This window comes from Pygocentrus nattereri, chromosome 18 (genome assembly GCF_015220715.1).
Source record: "Pygocentrus nattereri isolate fPygNat1 chromosome 18, fPygNat1.pri, whole genome shotgun sequence".
NCBI lineage: Eukaryota > Metazoa > Chordata > Actinopteri > Characiformes > Serrasalmidae > Pygocentrus > Pygocentrus nattereri.
In genome coordinates, this window is record NC_051228.1 from 15,752,750 (window position 1) to 15,774,798 (window position 22,049).

Genomic DNA, 22,049 nt, shown 5'->3' on the forward strand with positions numbered 1-22,049 from the left:
TAGCTCATACGTCAGGAAAAACCTCATTCATCCAAAAGAAAAATGTGCCTTAAAAAGACAACTTGCCTGTTTTCTCCACAAAGACTTAAAAAGTGCTTTAGGTGTGCGTGGAAAACTATGACTACCACACCAAGTGGAGCTTTGTTAAAGGTCATGTGTCAGTTGGGTAGCTCTGGTGTGCCTCTCCTCACTTTATGACACCTATATTTGACTAGACAGTTTCAAAGATGCCAAACGCAGTCCAACTAACAGATTAGCCAACGTGCGTGAAATGTTGCCTAGCTGAACTGCATTCTGCATGTTATGTTCATCTTGTAATTGCATGGGCCCGCTGGTTATGTCGCATTCATCCTGCTTCCAGCCTGTCAGTCCTGTTTAAATTACGTCAAAGAGGAAGAGAAAGACAGACAAGAAAACCAACAAATACTTCTGTCATGCTTGAGTCACTGTTGCTCTGTTTCCTTTAACGTGGCTTCAAGAGTAAAGTGACGGCACAAGCCCCTTGTGCTCATACTTAGGTGTTAAAAGCGTTTCTGAGCAAGTGGTCTTGCAAAACCTCAGAACAAACAGTGCCACACCCTCAACCGGCCAGACCATCAGTCACCACAAACAGTGCGAGCAAGACACATGAAGCAAGTGTAGCAGGAGCGAAAATGTGAGGATTTACATGAGGCAGAACCTGTCTGTGAAGCTGTGAATACCTAAATCCCATTCGGATGTCCATTGTGTGATGGTCAAACACTGACCACAGACCACTACAACATAAGCACGATGTGGACCACACCATGAGCTAAACCTGGACCACAGCGAAGATTTACTTGAGTATGAATTAGACGATACTTGAATAGGAATGTTGTTAGGGATCATCATAGTGCATTTAGTACCTTGTGGTCAATGTCATTATCACCATCAACTAATGATCATTCATAGGGGTGGGGACAGCTACTGATCATTCGTTGGGGTGGAGACAGTGATAATCATGCTATTTCAAATTTCCCTGAAAAGTATGTCTACTGCCTGTTCACATAATTAACCTAAACAGTTTAAGCACTAAGCACTAGCACTGGTGATAATTTCATATTTATTTAAATTGTAACATGAAGTTTAAGGGTGTACTAATGCCTGTGTATTAATGCTTTTTTGAGCAATTACAGTATATTTTAACAGTGCAGCTTTTATAATCATAATAAATGTATATGCTGTCTCATTCCAGGGTCATCATTCCGTATATTTCATTTTCTAATGGAAAATGACAGTCGTTAGACCTTCAAGCTCCAGAAGCTCTGAAGTGCATTGAGCTGACAAAGCCATGGGCCTGTGGTGGAGGCCTGCCAGCTGTGATAGGAAGCGACACATAGGTCTCAACCTCATCTACCCTCTTCCAACCAAGTGCAGTCAGCGAGCCTTTGCTCTGACCATGCTTTCATGAAGCGGATGTCTACTTCAAGATTAATGCAAATCTCAGAGCTCATCTGTGTATAAGCCTGGTCTATAAATAAGATTGACCTGACACAGGGGATATCATGATGTTATAATCCAAAACACAAACACATTTTTTTCATAGTGATTAAGTAATACAGAACAGCACTCACCATATCCAGGAATGCCTCCTGAATGGGAAATTATTGACTTGCATCATTTTTTGGTCCCTTCCTGTGTAATTGCGGCCAGTCTTCATTTAAGCAAAGGTGTAGTTTGCGTGGCTTTTCTTTCATAAATAAATAGCCCTTACACAGGGTCTGGAGAATGCCATTACTTCCACACCTTACATACTTCCTCGTAAGTCCTTCTCAAAGACATAGAGGCTGTAAGCAAACATATAGAGTACATTGTCCTCTGTGATATACTACTCCATGTCAAAGATCTGAAAAAAGCCCATAGTACAGTTTTAAGGCAACAAAATGAGCATGCCAATGCTAAAGAATGTAAGGTTCATCCAACATTAAACAAAAAAGGGGAGCTAGAAAAAGGAAAAACAGTCAGGGCACCCTTGGAAGAGCTGTTCTATAGTAGTAGAGGAGAAACAGAAAGCAAAGAGTGGCGTAGGAGTCGTCACTTTCCTGCCTTTTTCGCGGAATTCTCCCGGCTAAGATGTCAAATTCATTCTGGCACATCCTCATCGTGAAGTCATATTATTGTCTTCCACAGGGGGAGAAGGCGCTGTCTCTCCCTCTCTCCTTCCCTCTCTCTTTCCCCAAGTCATCCAGGGGGGAAGGGTTCATTTGAGAGAGAGAGCCGCATGCCTCTGTCTCCAGCAAGCCTGGTGTGGCACATAGTTACCCCTTTTCTTCTGTCCTGCCATCTTCCTGGATGCCATGGAGAAAAATAATGGTACAGGACCTACTGGTGGGACACCTCAGAGCCCAGAAGCACAAAGTGAACACACTTCAGGAGTAAAGAGTGCCTGCTGGCTCCAGTCGTGTACAGCACAGTGCAAGCTATTGATCCTCTTAGTGCAGACACCTCTGATTAATTCAGCCCTGTTTGCTGAAGGATGGGAGGTGCAGCCTTAGGGAAGACGGAGAGACAGCAGTGAGCAGCAGGATGGAAGAAAAGAAGTTCTGAAAGAGTACCGAGTGTCATCTCAGGTCTCCCTGCATCGCCTTGTCCTGCCAGCTGTTGTCACCCTCGGGACGTCCGGGTGGCTTAACTGCAGCCAGGGTGTTGGGAGAAGCCTTACCTCTTAGCACGTGCTAATGCAACACAGCACGCACAGTCACTCCCACTCCTTCACCTCCTCCTACCTTGCTCACTCTTTGCAAAACTGAAGTGCTTTCCTCTTATCTCACTCACTCTGAGCTGATCAGATAGTAATCCAGGTTTTCCTGCTAACTCAACTGCGCTCACTCACTCACTCACTCACTCACTCACTCACTCTGTTGAGCTGTGCTGCAGAACCAGCTCTCGGCTGCAGTGGGTGTGCGTGTGTGTGTGCGTGCGCGTGTGTGTGTGTGTCTGCGAGAGACTGTGTGACTGGATGTCTGAGTGCGAGCGTCAAGGGCCCCCACGAGGGAGGTTCTGGCTAGCCAACGTAATGGAGCACTAAATAAGGCCGTAGAGCTTCATAGCTGGAAACGCCTGTTTCTGCCAATGCCAGTTGTGTTAAGGACAAAGACAAAGGCTGTAATGATCACAATACAGAGTTGACACAAATCCTTTTTTTTTTCAGACCCATGTGAACAAACGTGATGATTTCAGATTGGATTTGAGTCACTTTCGCGAAAAGTTCTAAATCACACATATCCAATATGTGGCCATGCGATCATAATGATGCTGTCTCATATGTCTGTTTTTTTTTATTTATTTTTTTATCATACTTCACTGTAAATGTGCATATCATGGCTGTCATCATCTACTGTCAGCAGCATGTCAAAATGTGTGCTTGTAGGTCCTTTCAGGGCAGGGATGAGTTCACAGTATTGACAGATATGGGTCACTTACAATCATGAATGTGAACAGAAATTAGAAACCTGGACCTGAGCAAAAAGGGCAACGATTATAACGACACACAGGTTAAAGCCCCAACAAATAAAGAACAATGAAGTACACCTCTGCCACCTACACAGAAACAGGCATGGTTGGGACTCACAACTCTCCACTACCTGAATATTACACTATTTTCCATCAGAAGCAAATTAACATTTTAAGCAAGACTCTTCAGCAATGACATAACCAACAGACCCTCAGGGAGCCCTGACATGCCTGCCTCCTGCCATTTTAGGACAAAGAGTAAAGTGTAAACAGACAACTTTGCAGTGAAGCCCATATCAAAGAATTAGGTCTGTTGTCAGCTGCTTGATTCTTCTTTATTCATTTTTCCTTGAATAAGCAGACAAGTAACAAATCACCCCCAAATTTGTCCTAAAAACAATGCAACTGATCTAGTTTCACTGGTTTATATGCACTACTGAATGAAACCAAATGTTAGTGCAAAAACAAAAAAATCAAAGGCATCCTTGTGACAAAATGTAAATGATGTTCACTGAGAGTTTTGTTAAGATAAGTCATGCGTCACAAAGCCTGTTCTCTGACCTGAGGCTACTGCAACTAAGGATAGCAGCTTTAGATGGTATTATATCAAATCCTTTGGCTGCAGTGAAAGAATAAGTTTGGCTCAACTACCAAAAACAAAGCATCACATATTGTGTTTGTTAACACTTTAAAGTCTGCAGTATTTCTGCTTGTGTTTTACATGTCATGCTGTCAATGTCTGAAGTAATATCAAATATTATTCACCTTTCAGTTCAGCACAAGCTTAGCTACTTATGTATGTCACTCAAAGACTTATACACACTGTAATAGGAAATCATAGGTCATGCACAATCTACTACAGCCAAACCATTTTAAATGTATATGTGAATCACTCTAAGCTTCATCAACAAAGAAAACTGATCCACATCCAAAACAGAATCACCCTCAATTCAGTTTTTTCTCTATGAGGTTACTGAGTGGTTTGAAGATGGAATGAAACCAAGTCCACACTAACACACTGGGACTTGATAATTATGCTGCATTGAGTGGTGTCAGAAACTGGGAAATACCAGTTTTCCCACTTGTAAACTGTCACATTTACAACTAGTGTATTCAGAATTCTAGATGATACATGGGTTTGTGAGATGTGACGTATAACACTACCTTTAACCTTTAACACAAGTCAAAAATGCGAAACCTGCAGTGAATGTGAAAAAATAAACCACTGACACACTTCTATTAGAACCTGTCCAGGGTGTCTCCTGCCCTACGTAGCATTACTCCGGTACTGTTTTATTCTAGAACCTATACATTTGATTATCTCCCATAGTTCCATACTAAATGTAAAGTTGGTGGGGGTGTGGCTATATCAGCTCATCTATATCAAGTCCTCATCCAACATGAGTCATTTAGCATTGCAGTTTCAGTAAAGAACAATGTTTTCTACGGAATTAATAAACATATTTGCTATAAATGACTATTTAGACAAAATTAGTTTCATAAGGGGAGGTGGGGTCATTTTTACTGCTATTTTAGACTCGACTGAATATGCCATATCATTTTTACAGACTGCGTTTGCACTCTCATATCAGTAAAGGTTCCGGTCTCTTTTACATTCTATAAAAAAAGTACAGAATTAACCCTGGGTTCTATTATCCTGTGCCAATCGACATGCTTGTAAAAACACTATGAGATTCTCTGGAAAAGAAGTTTATTAAGCATGAATGTAGAAGTGTTTACTTGTGTCCTTTGTGGCTAAAATCAGGCCAGTGTATGCTGTCCAGCCTCAAGCGTACAATTCAGAACACTAAAACAAGTTTCATTTTATGTGATGATGTTGACTGTTTGCTGTGAATTCCCAAGCTAATGAAAGTCCATTAGGGTAAATAGCGAATTGGCAAAATTAAATGTTTTAATATGTTTTCTGTTCTTTTCTGGAATAACTGCAGTGCATAAATCGAGTAGCCACTCCCAGTTCTGTCACTGATTTTGAGATCTCTTAACCCACGCAAATTGGTCATAAACATTACAGACTTCCTGTGGCACAATTGCGCATCCCCCCCCGAATAGTAATTGTCAGTAAACATGCTGACTTTTGATAGTAAAGACAGCAGTTCTTTCAAATCTCTGAAGCAGCTTCACACATCCAAACATGACGGTTCCCCTTTAAGTGTTGGAGCTTCTTGCTTTTGAGTGGCCTCATCTCCCATGTGTACCAATGGGTCCATGTTTACTTATTAAAAGCTTTGTGTTGTTTGGCGCTGGGCATAAATGTCACATTGGGTTTGCTGCAGTCAAGAAAGCGCCTGATGCCTAGAGTCAATTTAGATCACCGTGAACACAGCAACCACGCGCAGAGCAGCCTGCAGAGCAATGCTGATTAAATGCATTTGGAAGCGCCAGCTCTCTCCATGGAGCCCTAGCCAGTGTCTTAGCCAACAGCCAAGATGCGAGCCTTGGAAAAGCCATAAGGTCTGTAACATAATTGAGCAGTTCTGCTTTGGTTGTTTGTTCTCTGTTTTAAAGCTCAACAGTTGCACAGGAGAACCGCTACAGCATTTCAAAGGACAATGAACATTATGTTTGTTGTAGCTTGAATGATGGTTTAAGGCTCAACAAGATCTGGATTAGGAGAATATCCTATAAACTTAACGCACAGTCTCCATAATTGACTGTTTTGGCCCATGAAAATGGTACAATACGACATTGGGGATTGTGGAAAGTTGGCTGAATTATTATTGCAGGAAGTAACTGCATTCTCAGTTTGGGGATCTGTATGGAACGAAGAAAAAGGCTGAAGTTCATGTGTATGAGAAACAGCATTACTGACTGCTGAGAGACAGTGAGTGGGATGTCTATCTCTCTTGGGCTCTTTCACTCCTCTTCATCTTCAAGACTGTTCTCAGAAATTAAAGTTAGTCTAAGCAAAATCCCAAAACATAACTTCACAATGCGTCCATTCAAACCAATCCAAAAATGTCTAATTGTACCAATAATATCAGACATAAAAATTTGAGCCAAAAATCCATGATGTCTTTTCAGGATCACCTCAGAAAACCCTGTTGACAAATGAGAGCTTCATTAGGGAATTTCTATGAATGCACTGTTACAGGAATGCATTGAGGCCGTCCAGCACCGGAGCATATGCCAGAATCTGTGTGGCCACAAGTGGTTTGGTGCTATTTGCACTATGAGAACACTACTGTCTTGCTTACAGTAAAAAGAGAAGCGCAGAGCAGGCTGCTTCTCCTGAGGCTGCTGTGGCAAAAGGGGAATCAACTTGGGATCTTTGCAGCTTCATATTAAAGAAAAGGGGTGGTAGGTTATATGTATCAGAATTTAACACTGACCCAAGAGTTTAATCAAAGATCTAGACATGAAAGGGCCTGTACGTGGGCCCACACTTCAGAGTCTCACTCTTAGCTACGTAAGTTATATATTATCCACACAGCAGTTACTGTATAACCTGTAGTAGTTACTGAAAAATGCATTTTAAGATTTATGAATTATGAATAAGCCGTTGAAGATGGCAAGCAAATAAAGTATAAGCAAAGTACCATGAAGTTCTAAAACTATTACTGAAGTCAGACTTTTATCCCTCCCACTGCGATGCAGAGAAACTTGTACATGCATTTGTCACACACAGAATTGATTACTGTAATGCTCTTTTTACTGGGTTTCAGAATAAAACCATCCATCTTCTACAACTAGTACAAAATGTAGCAGCAGGGATCCTAACAAAGGCTGAAAATAGAGAGCATTTTGAAAGAACTGCTTTGGCTGTTAATTTATTGTTTTTTAAAACTCTAAATCGCTTAGCACTTCACTCAATGTCTGTCTCTCTATGTTCCACCATGTGATTTTAGATCAGCAGATTCTGGCCCATTCCAAATTTTCCCTGTGTAAACTACAGAAACAGCAGGGAGGTCTCTTTCTTTTTTATGCTTCTAAACTGTGGAAATCATTACCCCTTACAATTAGGCAGTCGAGTTCAGTACATATTTTTAAGAAGCATTGAAAACATGTTATCTAATCTAGCCTAACTGAAAATACTGTTGTAATCTATTTTAATTTCTCATCAATTTAATTTTCTTTTTCTTCATTCTGTTATTTTCTACTTTTATTGTATTTATTGTACTTTTGCTTTTACTACTTAGTTTTAGACTTTGATTGTAAAGCACTTTGAGCTACTTTGTTAAAAGTGCTCTATAATAAAATGTATTACTATTATTATCATCATTTGTAGACACCTGCTCTAACAATGTTTTACCTGAAATCAGAGGTGTTAACAGTAACTGCAGTAACTGCTTCTACTCTTCTGAGATGACTTTACACTTGACGTTGGAACGCTCCTGCGTGGATCTGATTGCACTGAGCCACATTACTGAGGTCAGGTACTGATGTTGGGTGATTAGTTCTGGATCACAGACCCCACTCCAACTCATTATACAGATACTGGATGGTACTCAATCGCTCCAGAGAACACAGTCCCCCAGCTCCACAGCACAAACCCCTATAGTTGACATTTGGCTTTGAGCATGATGACCTTAGGCTCATGTGCAGCTCTTCCAGAGCATCCTGCTCTACTGTCAGTGCTTTTCTATAGAGATTATGCAAGCTGTGTGTATGCAAATGATCACTTGTGTCAGCAATGGGTGTACCTGAAAGCACCAAGAATAGTACTAAAGGTGTCTACAAACATTTGGACACATCCACCTTATCCCTGCACCCCATGGTGCTTTGAGTGATTTATGGAAAGACCATCGAAGCATAAATATGTCGAATGCTAAGGACATTCTAATATGACAGAAATGTGGGGGAAAAATCTTTTTATTGTTATGATGCTTGAACGCTTGTGTAATCAATAAGAAATCTGAACGTGCATGAGAAAAACTTGCATGAAATAAACGCTTTAGTCAGAGGACTATTTATAGCCCACATCAATTCATTATCACTTATTTAAAGCCAATTCGTTTCAACTAATTTTGTTTACACTCTCAGGTCCAGCAATGGTATCACATAACAATTTCAACAATCATGCATTTAAGTCACAACAAACAGAAAGAGAATAATCAAATAATCAAAAGCACAAAACACATTTACATTTAACTTCTGACTGCTGCTGTAACACATTCAGTGGGCAGGTGAGTAATGCTTGATTATTTAGGTTTGAGCTGTCTGTCTTCAGCTAGGAGCTACAAAATATTATCAGCTAGAAATCCAGATATCTAATCAGCCATTTTGCCCACTTCAGTCTTGTACTTCAGTAGCTGCATGTCATGAACAAAAAAATGTCAGTTCAATTGTCGCTTGCAATTATTTGCATAGCAATTAGGCTAATCGGTTAAAAATTTGTGATTGTGACTGGACTAACATGAAGTGCAGGTTCTGTACAAAGCATCTACAATTTCAAATACACACATTATACAAAAGAAACTATATACTCGCATGTCAACTTGTAAAGCCTGACTTTAAACAGTGCCTTGTGCTAATGTATAAACTGATTGGACAGCCAGAAATTTGAGAAAGAAAAAGAATGCCTGCATGCTCTCTGAGTTACACCCCATACTGTGTCCTGACATTTGAGCTGTTACATTAGCATAATATGGCAGGGCCAGTGCACTCTCAGTGACACAGCACTGTATACGACCCTGGTCAGAAATTCAGTTGGGGAAGACGTTATTGGTTGCTCTTGCCCTTCACACACTGTCTCCTCTGGTGCGTAAGGGGCCGAGATAACAAGGAGAGCATTTTCTCCTGAAGGCTCACAGGGCTCTATCTCCTCCTGCACTAGGCCATGCATGGCTTCAGTAGGCCTCCCTATCACTGCACCCCTGACTCCAAGCAACCTTGCTGATAACATACCCTAACCCTGAACAAACACACACAAAAATGCCTAACTGTAGCAGATTTCTGAGAAAAAGACCATTTTACTGTGTAAACTCTTTACCTTGTAATTGCTGCATGGCATCAACAAACAAATTATAAGAAATATGCATTATTAGATATTACAATAGCCAGTGCTCAGATCACATATGTGTGTGTGTGTGTGTGTGTGTGTGTGTGTGTGTGTGTGTGTGTGTGTGTGTGTGTGTAATTAAGATCCTGGCTTGACTTTGCCATTTCAGAACTCTCTATTTCTTTCTTTTGAGCCATTTCTTGGTGGATTTACTGGAATGTTTTGGACCACTGACATGTTGCATGGTACACTTCCGCTTCAGTTTCAGTTTCCTCAAGTACCCTATGGCACAATAATGAATGCATAGTGGATTTTATGATGGAGAGCTTGCCCGGCCCTGCAGCAAAGCAGCCCCAAACAATTCCACCTCCATGCTTCACAGTTGGCATGAGTTTCTTGTGCTCACGTTTCAACTTCAGATTCATCTGTCCAAGGCATATTGCTTCAGAAGTTCTGGCAAACTTCAGGGATTTGCTTCTTGCACACCTCCCATTAAGTTCAAACTAGTGTAGTGTCTTTATAATGGTAGATACATGTACTTTGACATCAACTGTGGCAAAAGCTACTTGTAGGTCGTGTGATGAAATTTCAGGCCTGACCTGGTTATGTCCACAGATCTTTTAAATGTTCTCCAATTATAAACTGTTTTGCACACAGTGGAATGGCTGGTTTCTCATCTTTTTCAATCCTTTCCCAAGCTCATATTCATCTACAACCTTCTTTCTGAAGGCCTCAGAGAGACCTTTGAATCTTCAACAATTAAGAGCAAACCAAAAAAATTTCTAAAGTTTAATAAAGACAGGCTCTTCCAAAATCCTCTCTAATCATGTCCTGTTCTTTTGCAGCTGATCTAATGCTCCTGATATCTAATTTTAGGCATTTTAAATAACAATAAATGAGGGGATATTCTAACTTTTTCCTCACAAAAAAATTATATTAATCCATTTTTATTAATTACACTATTTATTTTTTAGGACCTTTCTTCAGTTTTATTTGTTTAGTTGCATTACCTACATCTCAAATTCTTAAAATGAAGATCAAAACCTATTTTTTTATTTGTTATATCCAAAATAGTTACGAATGTATAAAAAGCAATATGACTCTTCTTTTTATTTTCCAAAATAATGAAAACTGTATTTTTGTATGTAATGAAAAGTTAGGTTTCTGTTCACATAGCCAAAAAGGACTCTGTATTTATTTTACCTATTTTTAGACACTATTTTAATTTTCTTATATAGTCATCATAATATCCAACCCCACAACTTTAATTGAAAATTCTGATCATTAGTTATTGGTCCTTTCATCATAAACACTTTTGATATAAACTTCAGCTGGCATTTAAAAATAAATGGAATTACAAAGTTTTGGTATAAGAAAATGAATATAAACTATATATAAATAAAATCACAGATGTGAAACAGTTATATAATGGGAGGTGCAGCCAGCACAGTGGTCTGTGCATGTGGATTTCATTTTTGTGTGCGTGCGTGTGTGTGTGTGTGTGTGTGTGTGTGTGTGTGTGTGTGTGTGTGTGTGTGTTTGTTGCTGCTGTCACAGGCTGTTCTGGCTGGCTGAAATGGGAAATGTCAAATGCTGCTGGTTCAGGTACACAGTGAAGCAGGGATAGAGGTCACATCTTGGCTCCTGCTGAGCGATCAAATCCCAATAGCAGTCTCTCACTGAGCTTTACACTGACCACTGTATGGACCACTGTGACATGAGAATGAATGCACCACAGCAGGCGCAGGCATGGACTGGACCAGCCTAAAGAGCAAACTTGTGGTGAAGGCAAAAGCTCTTATATACCATGTTTTGCACTACAGCTGTGTTTTTCCCTACCATAGGAATTAGTACCCTGTAATCTTGATCACCCATCCACTAATCCATCCACTCTGCTTCCTTTCCTCAAAAAAAAGGAAGGCATCCTACAGAGGATACAAATAGTTGTCCACTGTGTTTGACTGATTACTTTCTCGTTGTGTCTGTACTTATTCTGCAGACTTACTCTACACTGACTGGATACCAAAATGAGCCTAAAAGCCACTGCCCACTGAACATGTTGCACTGTACTGTGTAGCATCAAGTAGCACATGTATGCTATACTACACAGAATTGGCTGCATTGGGAGTTCAGCATCATTTTTTTTATGCTCCACTTAAATAATTGAATGAAATAAAACTTTCAACATCATTTATCATCAGTTTACTATCTCTACACAAACTTGCTATTTTCAAGCTAAAAGATACAAGGCGAAAAAAAGACTAGGTCAGTAACATTAGCTGTGGTAATACATCATTAGCATTTGTCTGTTTCTCTTTGTATATTTCAAGCCACATGTTATCATCTGTGGCTTTTTGTGCTCTCAAAATGGATTTGTGGAAATATAATTTAATGTAGGAACAGCAAAATGGCACACTGAGAAACTAAACAGCGTTCAGAGTCACTGAGCACTGACAAACCTTCACTATGAACAACGCTTTTTCATTTTTTGGATGCAGCTTGTTGCGAAGTGCATCTAGTGTGTCGTGGTCTCAAAACTCATTTTTAAAGCACAACAGTGCAATTTTACATTTGGAGTCTTCGGCGCTTGCAATAAGCACAGTGCATATTACAACATCCACACCATATTAGTGTGTGTTGTATTTCAATTTGCAGTAGGCCTAGAGGATATCTAAGAATAGTCATCACCACATTATCTTTTTTTTTTTAATTACATTGATTGATGATACAGTTCAATGAAAGTGATCAGCGTGTGCCCTCTTGTGGAGAAACTTTAGACTGCTAAACTTATGTGAGTGAGTTCCAAAGCCACATCCATGTGCAAAAACAATTTTTTTAACATTATTGCAGAAGGGCTCTTGAATTCAGCTAAACATGCCTGTGGGAACTATACAATATTTTGTAAACTCATCTGAACCATCAGGAGACTTAAGCTATGCTGAAAACTAAGAAATAATTAAATTTTTCTAATTTTACAAGTCATCCAGACCATCAAGACACTTAAGCTTTACGGTAAATGCTTAAAATTTACCACAGACTCCAGCAAAAATTTGCTTTCTTACTGTACTTAGTTTTAATTTACTCTCCTGTATCTTTACAGCTTCTGCGTAATAATGTTTTTAAAAGTTTTATTTACTTTTACAGTTTTGGATAACAATCAAAACATGAGCAAAACATAACATATATGTGTCATTTAATAATACATAGCAAGCTGTTAAAAATGATCATTCCTTTCTAGGTCCATCTGTTCCCTTTTCCAAACACTGCAATTATCGGCTTTATAACATTCTTATTGGGTTACTTGTAAATCATTCCTAACATCTGATTACATCATTCTATTGCACAGGCTCAATTCGTTGCCCCGAAACAAGCTGAACTCTAACAAGAATTTAGGTAAACACTGTAGAGGTAATTGAATGGGTAGCAGTACTTAACTTTATTTATACTCATTACCAACTAACTCTCTTTATATCTAATTTGTATCTAATTGTGTATTAAATGAAGTCTGAGAGCATTATGCAATAGTTACTGCTCACTGAAGAGAAGACAGAACTTTTTAGAAAGCAATGACCTCAACACTATACATCCCATTAAAGAGATTTCATTAAAGAGAAACGAGTGTGAGAAGAACGAGGCAGAAACATCAAGTGGAAATGATCAGAATAGATGAAAAGCTTCATTACCCCATTCTGACAACAGATGGAGCAATTACAGATACATTTGTGCGCAACTGCAGGCGAAGGCCGATGCCATCTGTCAAAATCAGATCCAACTGGACTTTCTGCTTCAGATCCGAGTTCTCAGTGAATTAAAAGGCTGTATGTGTTCGTGAGTGCTGCATGTGCCACTGAGTGTGCAGGCCTGTCGAAAACGAGTCATCGCAGCTCACGCAAATAGTGAGTAACATTGTCAGTTAAACAAACCTTAACATAATGATCACTGTTAGCATCCAATTGCTTAAGAGAAAAGACGTACTATTTAGCACATAGCAGGTCAGGGAGCCTTTATGGTATTTACCACAGGATGGTATAAATGTGGCTTCTACTCAATGTAACCATCACTCTTCAGTTTAGGACATTTTCCTTTATAGCTGTGTGATCCTATTTGATGGAGCATCTGGGCCTCCAAGCAAATGGAATTGGGCTGGATTTTGAGCATTAGTATTGTGACTTGAGGAGTTTGGAATTAGGCTTGAGAGTTCATGGTTTCATTATTCTCACTGTGCACACATGACCTGTGCACACCTTCTTACATAAATTAAATATGGCAACATTTTGATAGTTACTGTAAATGTTCTTAGATATTTCATCAATGAAATGATATTATTTGAACTGAGATTCGAAATCTTTTAAATTCAACATGAATTTTCCCTATTCCTACTTTCTTAAAAAATACAGCTACTCAAATGGGTTCTTTGGAGAGATAAGATAGAAGAACTTCTGGGACCTTAAGGAACGTTTAGAAGGAAATGTCTCAGGTGAAAGGTTCTTTAGGGGACCAAAAGTGGTGGGATTGCTGCAAACAACCCTTTATTTTTTAAGAATGTAAACTTAACATTCACTCTAACCTTAAACTCTAATTGTTCCCAACACAACAAACCTGGCCCTAATAATCACCCTAATACCAGAAAGCTAGTAGACAGGCTACAAGGGGACCTTAAAAAGAAGCGTGATCGGGCTGTCCTGAATAATCTGAATACTCAAGTAGTAACTCATAAGATTGGTTTTGTTTCTCTATTTAGTATTTGAAAACTTCATCCCTTCTTTTAAGCCACCATATTTGTAGTCTAAACTATTAGGTGTGAAAATTACAAAAATAGAAAAATGGGGGATAATAATGTATGTGAATGAATGGATTATGTTCTTCTGTTTTCTCTTTTTCTGGAAGGCTATTTTACCCTGGACAATAGCTAACTTTGTTTAATTCATGCCTGGATCCACGTAACCTCGCTTCAGAGCACAACAATCTTCACCGCTTTCCATGTAGCCACTGAAGCTAAAAGAACAGAGAAACTCTTCAAATTATCAGACGATACGAAATCTGCTCAGTGCAACACTGAGTGAGGGGTTTGCTTTGGTCTAATACAACGCCTGCAGCTAGTAAGACTAAACTACAATTCTCTATTAAAGACTCAAGACACAACTTGCACAGCAGTGACTCTGACTCATATAAATCAACTTGCGAACACTTTGAAAACATCAGATGCTTCTTATACTAGTACACATGCATTATTAAACTAGTCTACAGGTTATACAGCTCCTGTGTTCTAGCATGAATAATCAATGAATGGACAAAGCTTAGATTCTGCTGGTTTTCTAGCCAGTTGTTAAGAGTCCTCAAATGAGCACAGATTAGAATATCATTAAAAACACTGCTATAAAAATACTCCACTACATGATGAATTATGAAAACTAGTGTAATACACTTTCAATGCTGACACGAACTTCACCAAATGTACCCCTTTTCTACATCCTACACCCTTTTCCTCCTCACAGGTTCTCATGTTCCCTGTGCACTTTGGTCAGCCAGAAGGTAACACCATCCCTGGAACGACAAACAGGCCTCCTGCGTGTAGTTACATGCCATGACATGCATGCTTAATGCGTGCAGAAAACCCAAAAGACCACAGCCCCGACTTCACCTGATGACGTCAGAGGAGCAGGTCTGCGTGCCAGCACAGTAGGCGACATTTGCGTACGCTGATCGCTTCTCAATGACTCATTATCATGCATCACGGATTTCCACACTGACTGACAACCCGCTTGTGCTGCCACCTAGAGCTTCCAGCTTTGTGGCCATGAACTTTTGAGAGGCCTTGCGGCAATTAAGAGTGTCCCAGTGCATTCCTCGCCCTCCCAGAACCTTTCTATTAGTGCTAATGAGCCCATCACAAATCAAAGGCACCTTCTACTAAGGCATCGGCATCTGAGATCTTTTAAGGCAAAAATCCAAACTGCAGAAATGAATGAAAAGTCAAGAGTGGCAACACATTTACAAAACATTTTTACAAAAACATTTGTAGACTCTGGTTAATCCCACATTTATTCCAATATCAAAAGTAAAGATGGCAAATATCAAACATTTTGGAATATTCTATAAAAATTAGCATTTTCTTTAAGAGTAAGACAAGCTAAAGACATGCTTCTTAACTTTTTATTATTCTTACTGTTGCTTTGTTTTCTTCATAAATAGCAATTTAATCATTATCTTAGAGTTTGTTAATAATAGTATTATCTAATAGAATTATGTAATAGTCACTTGTGCATTAATAAGTGCTACCATTTGAATAGTTAACAGTTTGCTTGGTGGCATACAAATTAATGTATGTATTTTTTTTTCATAAATGTATTATTATTATTATTATTATTGTAATACATAATACAAAATGCATTTCAATAACTCATAAAGTTGCTTTACATTATAATAATAGCGTCATCATCATACTGATTATCTGATCATTAATCAAAAGTTCATACATCACAAAGCAGTAAGATAATAACTACCTACATAACCACTTGAAACGGGATGTAGATAATTCATTCATAATCATTATGAAATGCTTTTATATGCTAGACATTTCAAGTTGTATCATTTGTGAGATATGAGTATAAAAATACTAAATCATTATCATCATTAACAAACTATAATTAATTATTAGGTTTCTACAATTTAAAAATGAATATTGATTATCTGTATACCACTATGTAGATGTCTAAAATGTTTAATTATGTTTAAATATGCACTTATTAATGAATGTGTAACTATTATTAACAGTCAATTATATCATAATTATTTAAATATATAAAAATATATAAAAAAAACATTTCAGTCACCTCTGGTCAGTGAAGGTTATTAAGCCACCCAAAACATGCTGTGTAACTTAGCTATATGCTTCACTGCCCAGTGCTGTCCGAATAACTCTCCTACAGCTCTAGATAGCTTGGTAGCCAGCACACTGTCACTTATTCTCAGTAAAAAAAGTGCCTTATAATCAGGAGTTTGTTGAGTTTGTTCCCCAGTGATGCCACAGACATCCATGGCCAAGAATCCAAGTGAGCACAATGGGCCTCACGCTCTCTGGGTTGGCAAGCTGCTCCTCCCTTCCCCCCCATCATTTAGCATGATGCTAGCCAACGCTAACATAACATCATAGCTCTGGCAGTTAGACTCTCCTCCAAGCATGTCCAGCTGTCCAATGACATTCCGTCAGTGGCAGTATGAAAAATGGAGTAGTTGGCTTTAGTGTTAGCAGCTAAAGCTTTGATTAATGGAAGCTGAAACTGGAGGACGGTGAACAGCCAGGGATGCAGCCACAACTTTCTTAATCTTTTCAAGCTTCCAGGTTATTTGAGTTTTGTTTTGACATTTATTTCACAACAGTAGCTCTTTGGCTAACTACCTTACTCTTTTTTTTATTCTGATTATGTGTTACGCTTGAACTGTGTGCATATTGTTGGTTTCTTGGTAACAGATGTAACAGGTGATTATCAACTTCAACTGAGTAATTTAGGACTTACTAACTTGTGATAAGATGTTGTAAGATATGTTTCCTAAATTAAGATGTGATTTTTTGTATTATGGCACCTGGATTACAAACGCCACTGTAATCCATATTATAGCCCGGTGCTGTGGGGCTAATTCACCCTCTAGCCAACACTTTGCATTGGGCATGGCGACCTTATGCTCATGGATCACTGCTCCAGAGTTTCTCATTCTACTGAGATCTTGCAGCTGAATGCCTGTGTCAGCATTGGTGCCTTTTTTAGGTAGCTGAACTCAATAAATAGAAGGGGTGTTTTGATAGTTCTGTAAAAACTGTAGTTCAGCAGCCTTTCTGAATCTGAAGCCAACAAAGTTAAGCTTGGTTCAAGAGAACAACGTTCAAACAGAAATCCTGCAGGACTGCAGCTACTAGAAAAATCATTGTTGATTTGCGGTACTTTCTGTGAATTAACTCTCAGCTAATCCTGTAGTGGCTGTGCCCAAATTCCCAAATGCAGCTTTAAGAGTCTTCAGAGGCAGGCATGTTTATTAAAGCTTGAGTAGGCTTTATTCTCTTAAGTAAGTGGAGGCTTTTCTTAAGGCTAACATCCTTTCAGGGTGAAGACCATTTAAGAACACATCTGTCTCAACAGATCTCCTCTCCGAGGCAAAATACCTAGGAGCAGAGTACAGCACTACATCTCTCTGTTATAATCTTTTTTTCTGGTAAATCACAGACATACAGGGTGTGACTGTAAAAAGAGGGACTGATTCAAAACAGGGATTCGCACGGGTTTGGTAAATGGCTCCCTGGGCACAACTAGTTGGTCTTAACATAATCACAGTATGAGTCAGGCCTCATAGTTCAAGCTTTTACCAGAACCCACTGGTAAACATGTCACATACTCCTCATTTGGAAATGAAATATAAACACACTGAATCTCTTTCACTGAGTCAACTGAAAATAAAGGTGATTCACCAGTCAAATGTTTCTCTCATTTAATGATTTTCCATATTTGAGGATAATAGTGAAAATGCCAAAACTATGAAATAACATATATGGAGTCACAACATGTTAAACAAACATGCTGGAATACAGAATGTCTCACGAAAGGTGAACGTTTCGGTGATGTTAGGTACAGTGCAGTAAAATGCCACTCTGAACTAGAAATTCAATAACAATGGTAAGCTCCAGACTAATATCCATCCATCCATTTTCTAAGCCGCTTCTCCCTCAGGGTCGCGGGGACCAAACTAACATCTTCACGCCAATCATAAACACAGTAATGTTTAATGCAGAAACTTTTAGCCAATAATATTTCAGATGTTGTCTAACCAGACATGCCCCATTAAAATCATGAAGGGTGACAAAAATGGGAAATACGTTTTTAAGCAATATGTAATTAAAAGGTGGTGAGTGGAAAAATAAAAGTAGAGAAATAAATGGAATATAAAGTTATTTTTGACTTATTTTCTTAACTGTTAGAAGACTTCAGTATTGATTTAAAATCCAAAAAGACCAAAAAGCATAGGAAATCACAGATTTCACAGTTATAGACATGTAGAAGATACAAAATGTGAAATAAAGGGTTTGGATAACCCAGTGTGCAGTGTTGACTTAACTGTAAGGAAATGGAAGAGGCATCATATCACCCAAGCACTTGTGAGGGAGGCCACTAAGAAGCCAACAATCACTGTGAAGGAGGTACAGAGTTCAACGACTGAGAATGGAGTGAAGGTGCACCAGTCAACAGAATCAAGAGCTCGACATACAACTCCTGTAAAGAAGGGTGGCTAGAATGAAGCCCTCACTGAAGAAAAAAGACATCAGAGCATATATGGAGCTTTCCACAAAGTATGACAGATACCCAGCTAAAATGTAAGATAAGATTTTGTGGTCAGATAAGACAGAAATTAAGCTTTTTGGCCACAAAAAGTCTAACACTGCCCAATCCTCAACAAACACCATCTTAATAGTGAATCATGAGGGTGGCAGCATTACGTTGTAGGCATGCTTTTCCTCAGCAGAGACCGCACATCTTGTTGTGAAGAACGGATGGATGATGCAAAATACAAAGAGATACAACATGACAATTTGTGTCAATCGCCAAAAAACATTCAACTTGGCAGTAGTTTTAACTGCAGGACATCATCAGCACATATATATATATATATATATATATATATATATATATATATACACCTAGCTCTAATACCATGTCCTAAATGATATACTTTCTATCTATATGTGCATATATATAGCAAAGTTTAGATGCGGCTTCCTACTGAGTGACAGGAAGCATCACAACCAACAATTCAACAAATTACTTCCACAGCAACATCTTCCTTTAACAAGACATGTTTGTATAACTAGAGCCGTCTTGCCCTGAGAGATTACATACCTGCAAGCTAAAATCTGCCAGCCTCCTTAAGTGAATATCTGAACCACTTGTCTATGAGAAAAGTCTATGGGTACTTAAAGTTCTATGTGTTATTTGGTCATCTTGTTAAGATCTTTTCTTATCCACACAGTCAGTTTCACCCTGGGGGAGCTTGTGGCAAAAATGTTCTCACATTTTAAGCACAAGATTTTCTTAGGATGACTCTAACCAGCCAAAGACTGGTTAACCACTTAAGACTAATAAAAAATGGTTTTGTGTGTCATTTAGTCTGCTCTTCACTTCATCTCCCATGATTAGGAATATAAATCACACATCGGTTTTCTCTAATCAACAATAATGCTTAAAAAATTTGTGCTCTGGATGACCTTGTATGCTCACTTAGTATTTTTTAAATGTTATAGTTAATGAAGCTGTTGGTAGAATTATGCATGATTATCAAATGCTAATTAACATGTGATAATAGCAGTAGTTTATTGCATTATTGGCAACTATGGCTTCAAAATGTCAATGTTAAACAAATGATTGGCTTTTTGCATTGTTGTGGTTCAGTATTTTGGGCCATTTCTTTTGTCAAATCATCTTCAATTGCCCAAGGTTATAAGTGTTCCTCTAATGACCAGTTTCAAAATCCTCCATTTTTTCCTATGTGATTCAAGCACGCTTCAGTTATTTTTTGGGATTATCGTCTTGTTGAAACATCCATCTCCTCCCCAGTTTCAGTTTCTTTGGTGATGAAATAAAATTCTCCTCTAATATGTCCCGAACATTGCTCCATTCATGTTCCTTCGGTAATGTGTAATGCCTTCAGTATCATTTGCAGAGAGGCAGCCCCACATCACGATGCTCCCACCAGCATACTTCACGATGGGTATGGCCTTCTCGGGATCTACATGTGCAACCCTTGCTGCTACCATGACAGCAAAATCTAACATGAAGACATTTTTACAACTCAGCACAGTCACATCTCCATTGTAGCTTCACTTTGGTAAGTCGTGATAGAGCAACAGCTTGGACAACACTGTCAAAATCCAAAATCCAAATCCAAAACAGGAAAAACACCTGATGTCAACAGGAAATTATGTTACGTAACCAGCCATATGTTGTAGGAACATTGTGAGCAGTGTTTTCTGAGAGACATTGCAGGTACAGTGTGACAGATGAACATGCACAGACCAAAATGTGCCAATTCAGACGTTGCATAGCTTTCCTTGATTCTTGGGGTGCAGATCACTGAGTAATACTGGGTCAGAAACATGAGATGAGTTGCAGAGTGGCTGGACTGACATGGTCACCCAAAGCTTTGGCCCTCTTTACTGTCCCTCCATCACCACGAAGGAAAGCAGCACTCTGTCCTCATCAATCATTCAGAGCCAACCCACACGGTGTGCCTTACAGTCACAGCCTGGAAATGGCAGACTTCCACCTGCTCGTTTACAGCCCATAACACACTTTACAGAGAACTGCTGCTCTGCTTATGTCATATTCTGTAATTCACAGTGATGAAATTCATCAAATTAAAAAGCAAAAACAAAGTTTCAAGATTTCAAGTTTTCAAGGCTCTTGTTTAGCTACAAAATGTGCTTTATAATTTTATAGAGAATAAAGCCTCATATCTCCATAACAGTAACTTTAAAAGAGAACGAAAAAAAAACACTTTTAACTTTCAGTGCCTGTTAATGTACCAAGGTTGTACTCTTGGACCTGGACAGTGCTATAATTTCAAATTATAAAAATTATTTTAAAAAAAAGAAAGAAAAATTAAAAATGGAGATAAATTGCTTAGACAGTGATACCTAAAGTAGCATTCCAGCTTAGAGCTGATGGGCTATTATCATGTTATTCTGTAGCGCAGCACAGTGAAGAAAAGATTCTGTAAAATCACAAATGACAAAATGTCATAGAATCACTGGAAATCACTGTGGTGTCAACCAGTCCTGACTGCTAGCCAAGCTATTGATCTAAAGGCCAATGAATTCAACAAAGACATCATTAGTGTAACACTTACCTCAATCATCAATCAAGATCATTTCTTTTATTTATTCACAGATACAGTTCAATTGATGAAAGCTGGCAGATCACATTTTATATGTGGATGAACCTGAGGGATTGGGTAGTGTACTGGGCAACAAAGCAAGAGACTGGACTCAAAATATCACCTTTCTTATTTCTCTGAATATGTCAATGTGCTAAATACGCAAAATTGCCTTCTATTTCACCGTTTTTACAACATTTACAACATTATTTACATGCATATGTCAAACTAGAGGACCACTAGAAATATGCAGAATCTGTATCACTGGCATGTCCAGCAACGCAAACTGTAAAGAAATCAAGGATGCTACCTTAAATTCAGTACAAAATACACAGCAAAGACATGCTGCACGAGCGTTCAACCAGAGTAAGGTAGATAAACTGAGGTAAGTCATCTAGATAGCCAGTTGGCTGCCCTGCTAACTTTTAGCTTGTCTTCTTCCTCTGATAAGTCATTTCTGTTGCCATTCCAGTGATGATTTGAAGGCAGTTAACGCAGTTAGATAGCTGCAATAAGGTATCCAACTTCCTTGCAGTAGTAGTAGCTAACTGCCTTCCTTCTGTGTTTAGCCACTAGCAAAAACAATCTCCCTAAAGTGCTGTTGAAACTTTGTCTTTTCTGAAATTCTGTAAAGCTGCTTTGTGACAACATCCGTTGTAAAAAGCGCTATACAAATAAATTTCATTTGATTTGATGATTTGAT

General features: G+C 38.8%; 1 protein-coding gene across 8 annotated transcripts in view; it reads right to left on the reverse strand.

Annotated features, from left to right (window-relative positions):
- Positions 1-22,049, reverse strand: part of LOC108425192 (cAMP-specific 3',5'-cyclic phosphodiesterase 4D-like) — a 264,509-nt gene that overhangs the window by 95,608 nt on the left and 146,852 nt on the right. The window contains exon 1 of one of the 8 annotated variants that reach the window (XM_017693670.2): positions 1,593-2,885. The exons of the other annotated variants lie outside the window; for them this stretch is intronic. Within the exon in view, the coding sequence (XP_017549159.1) occupies positions 1,593-1,678 (86 nt within the window). The 5' untranslated portion in view covers positions 1,679-2,885. Of the gene's footprint in view, positions 1-1,592; positions 2,886-22,049 lie in introns of those variants that run through there. 8 annotated transcript variants of the gene reach the window in all.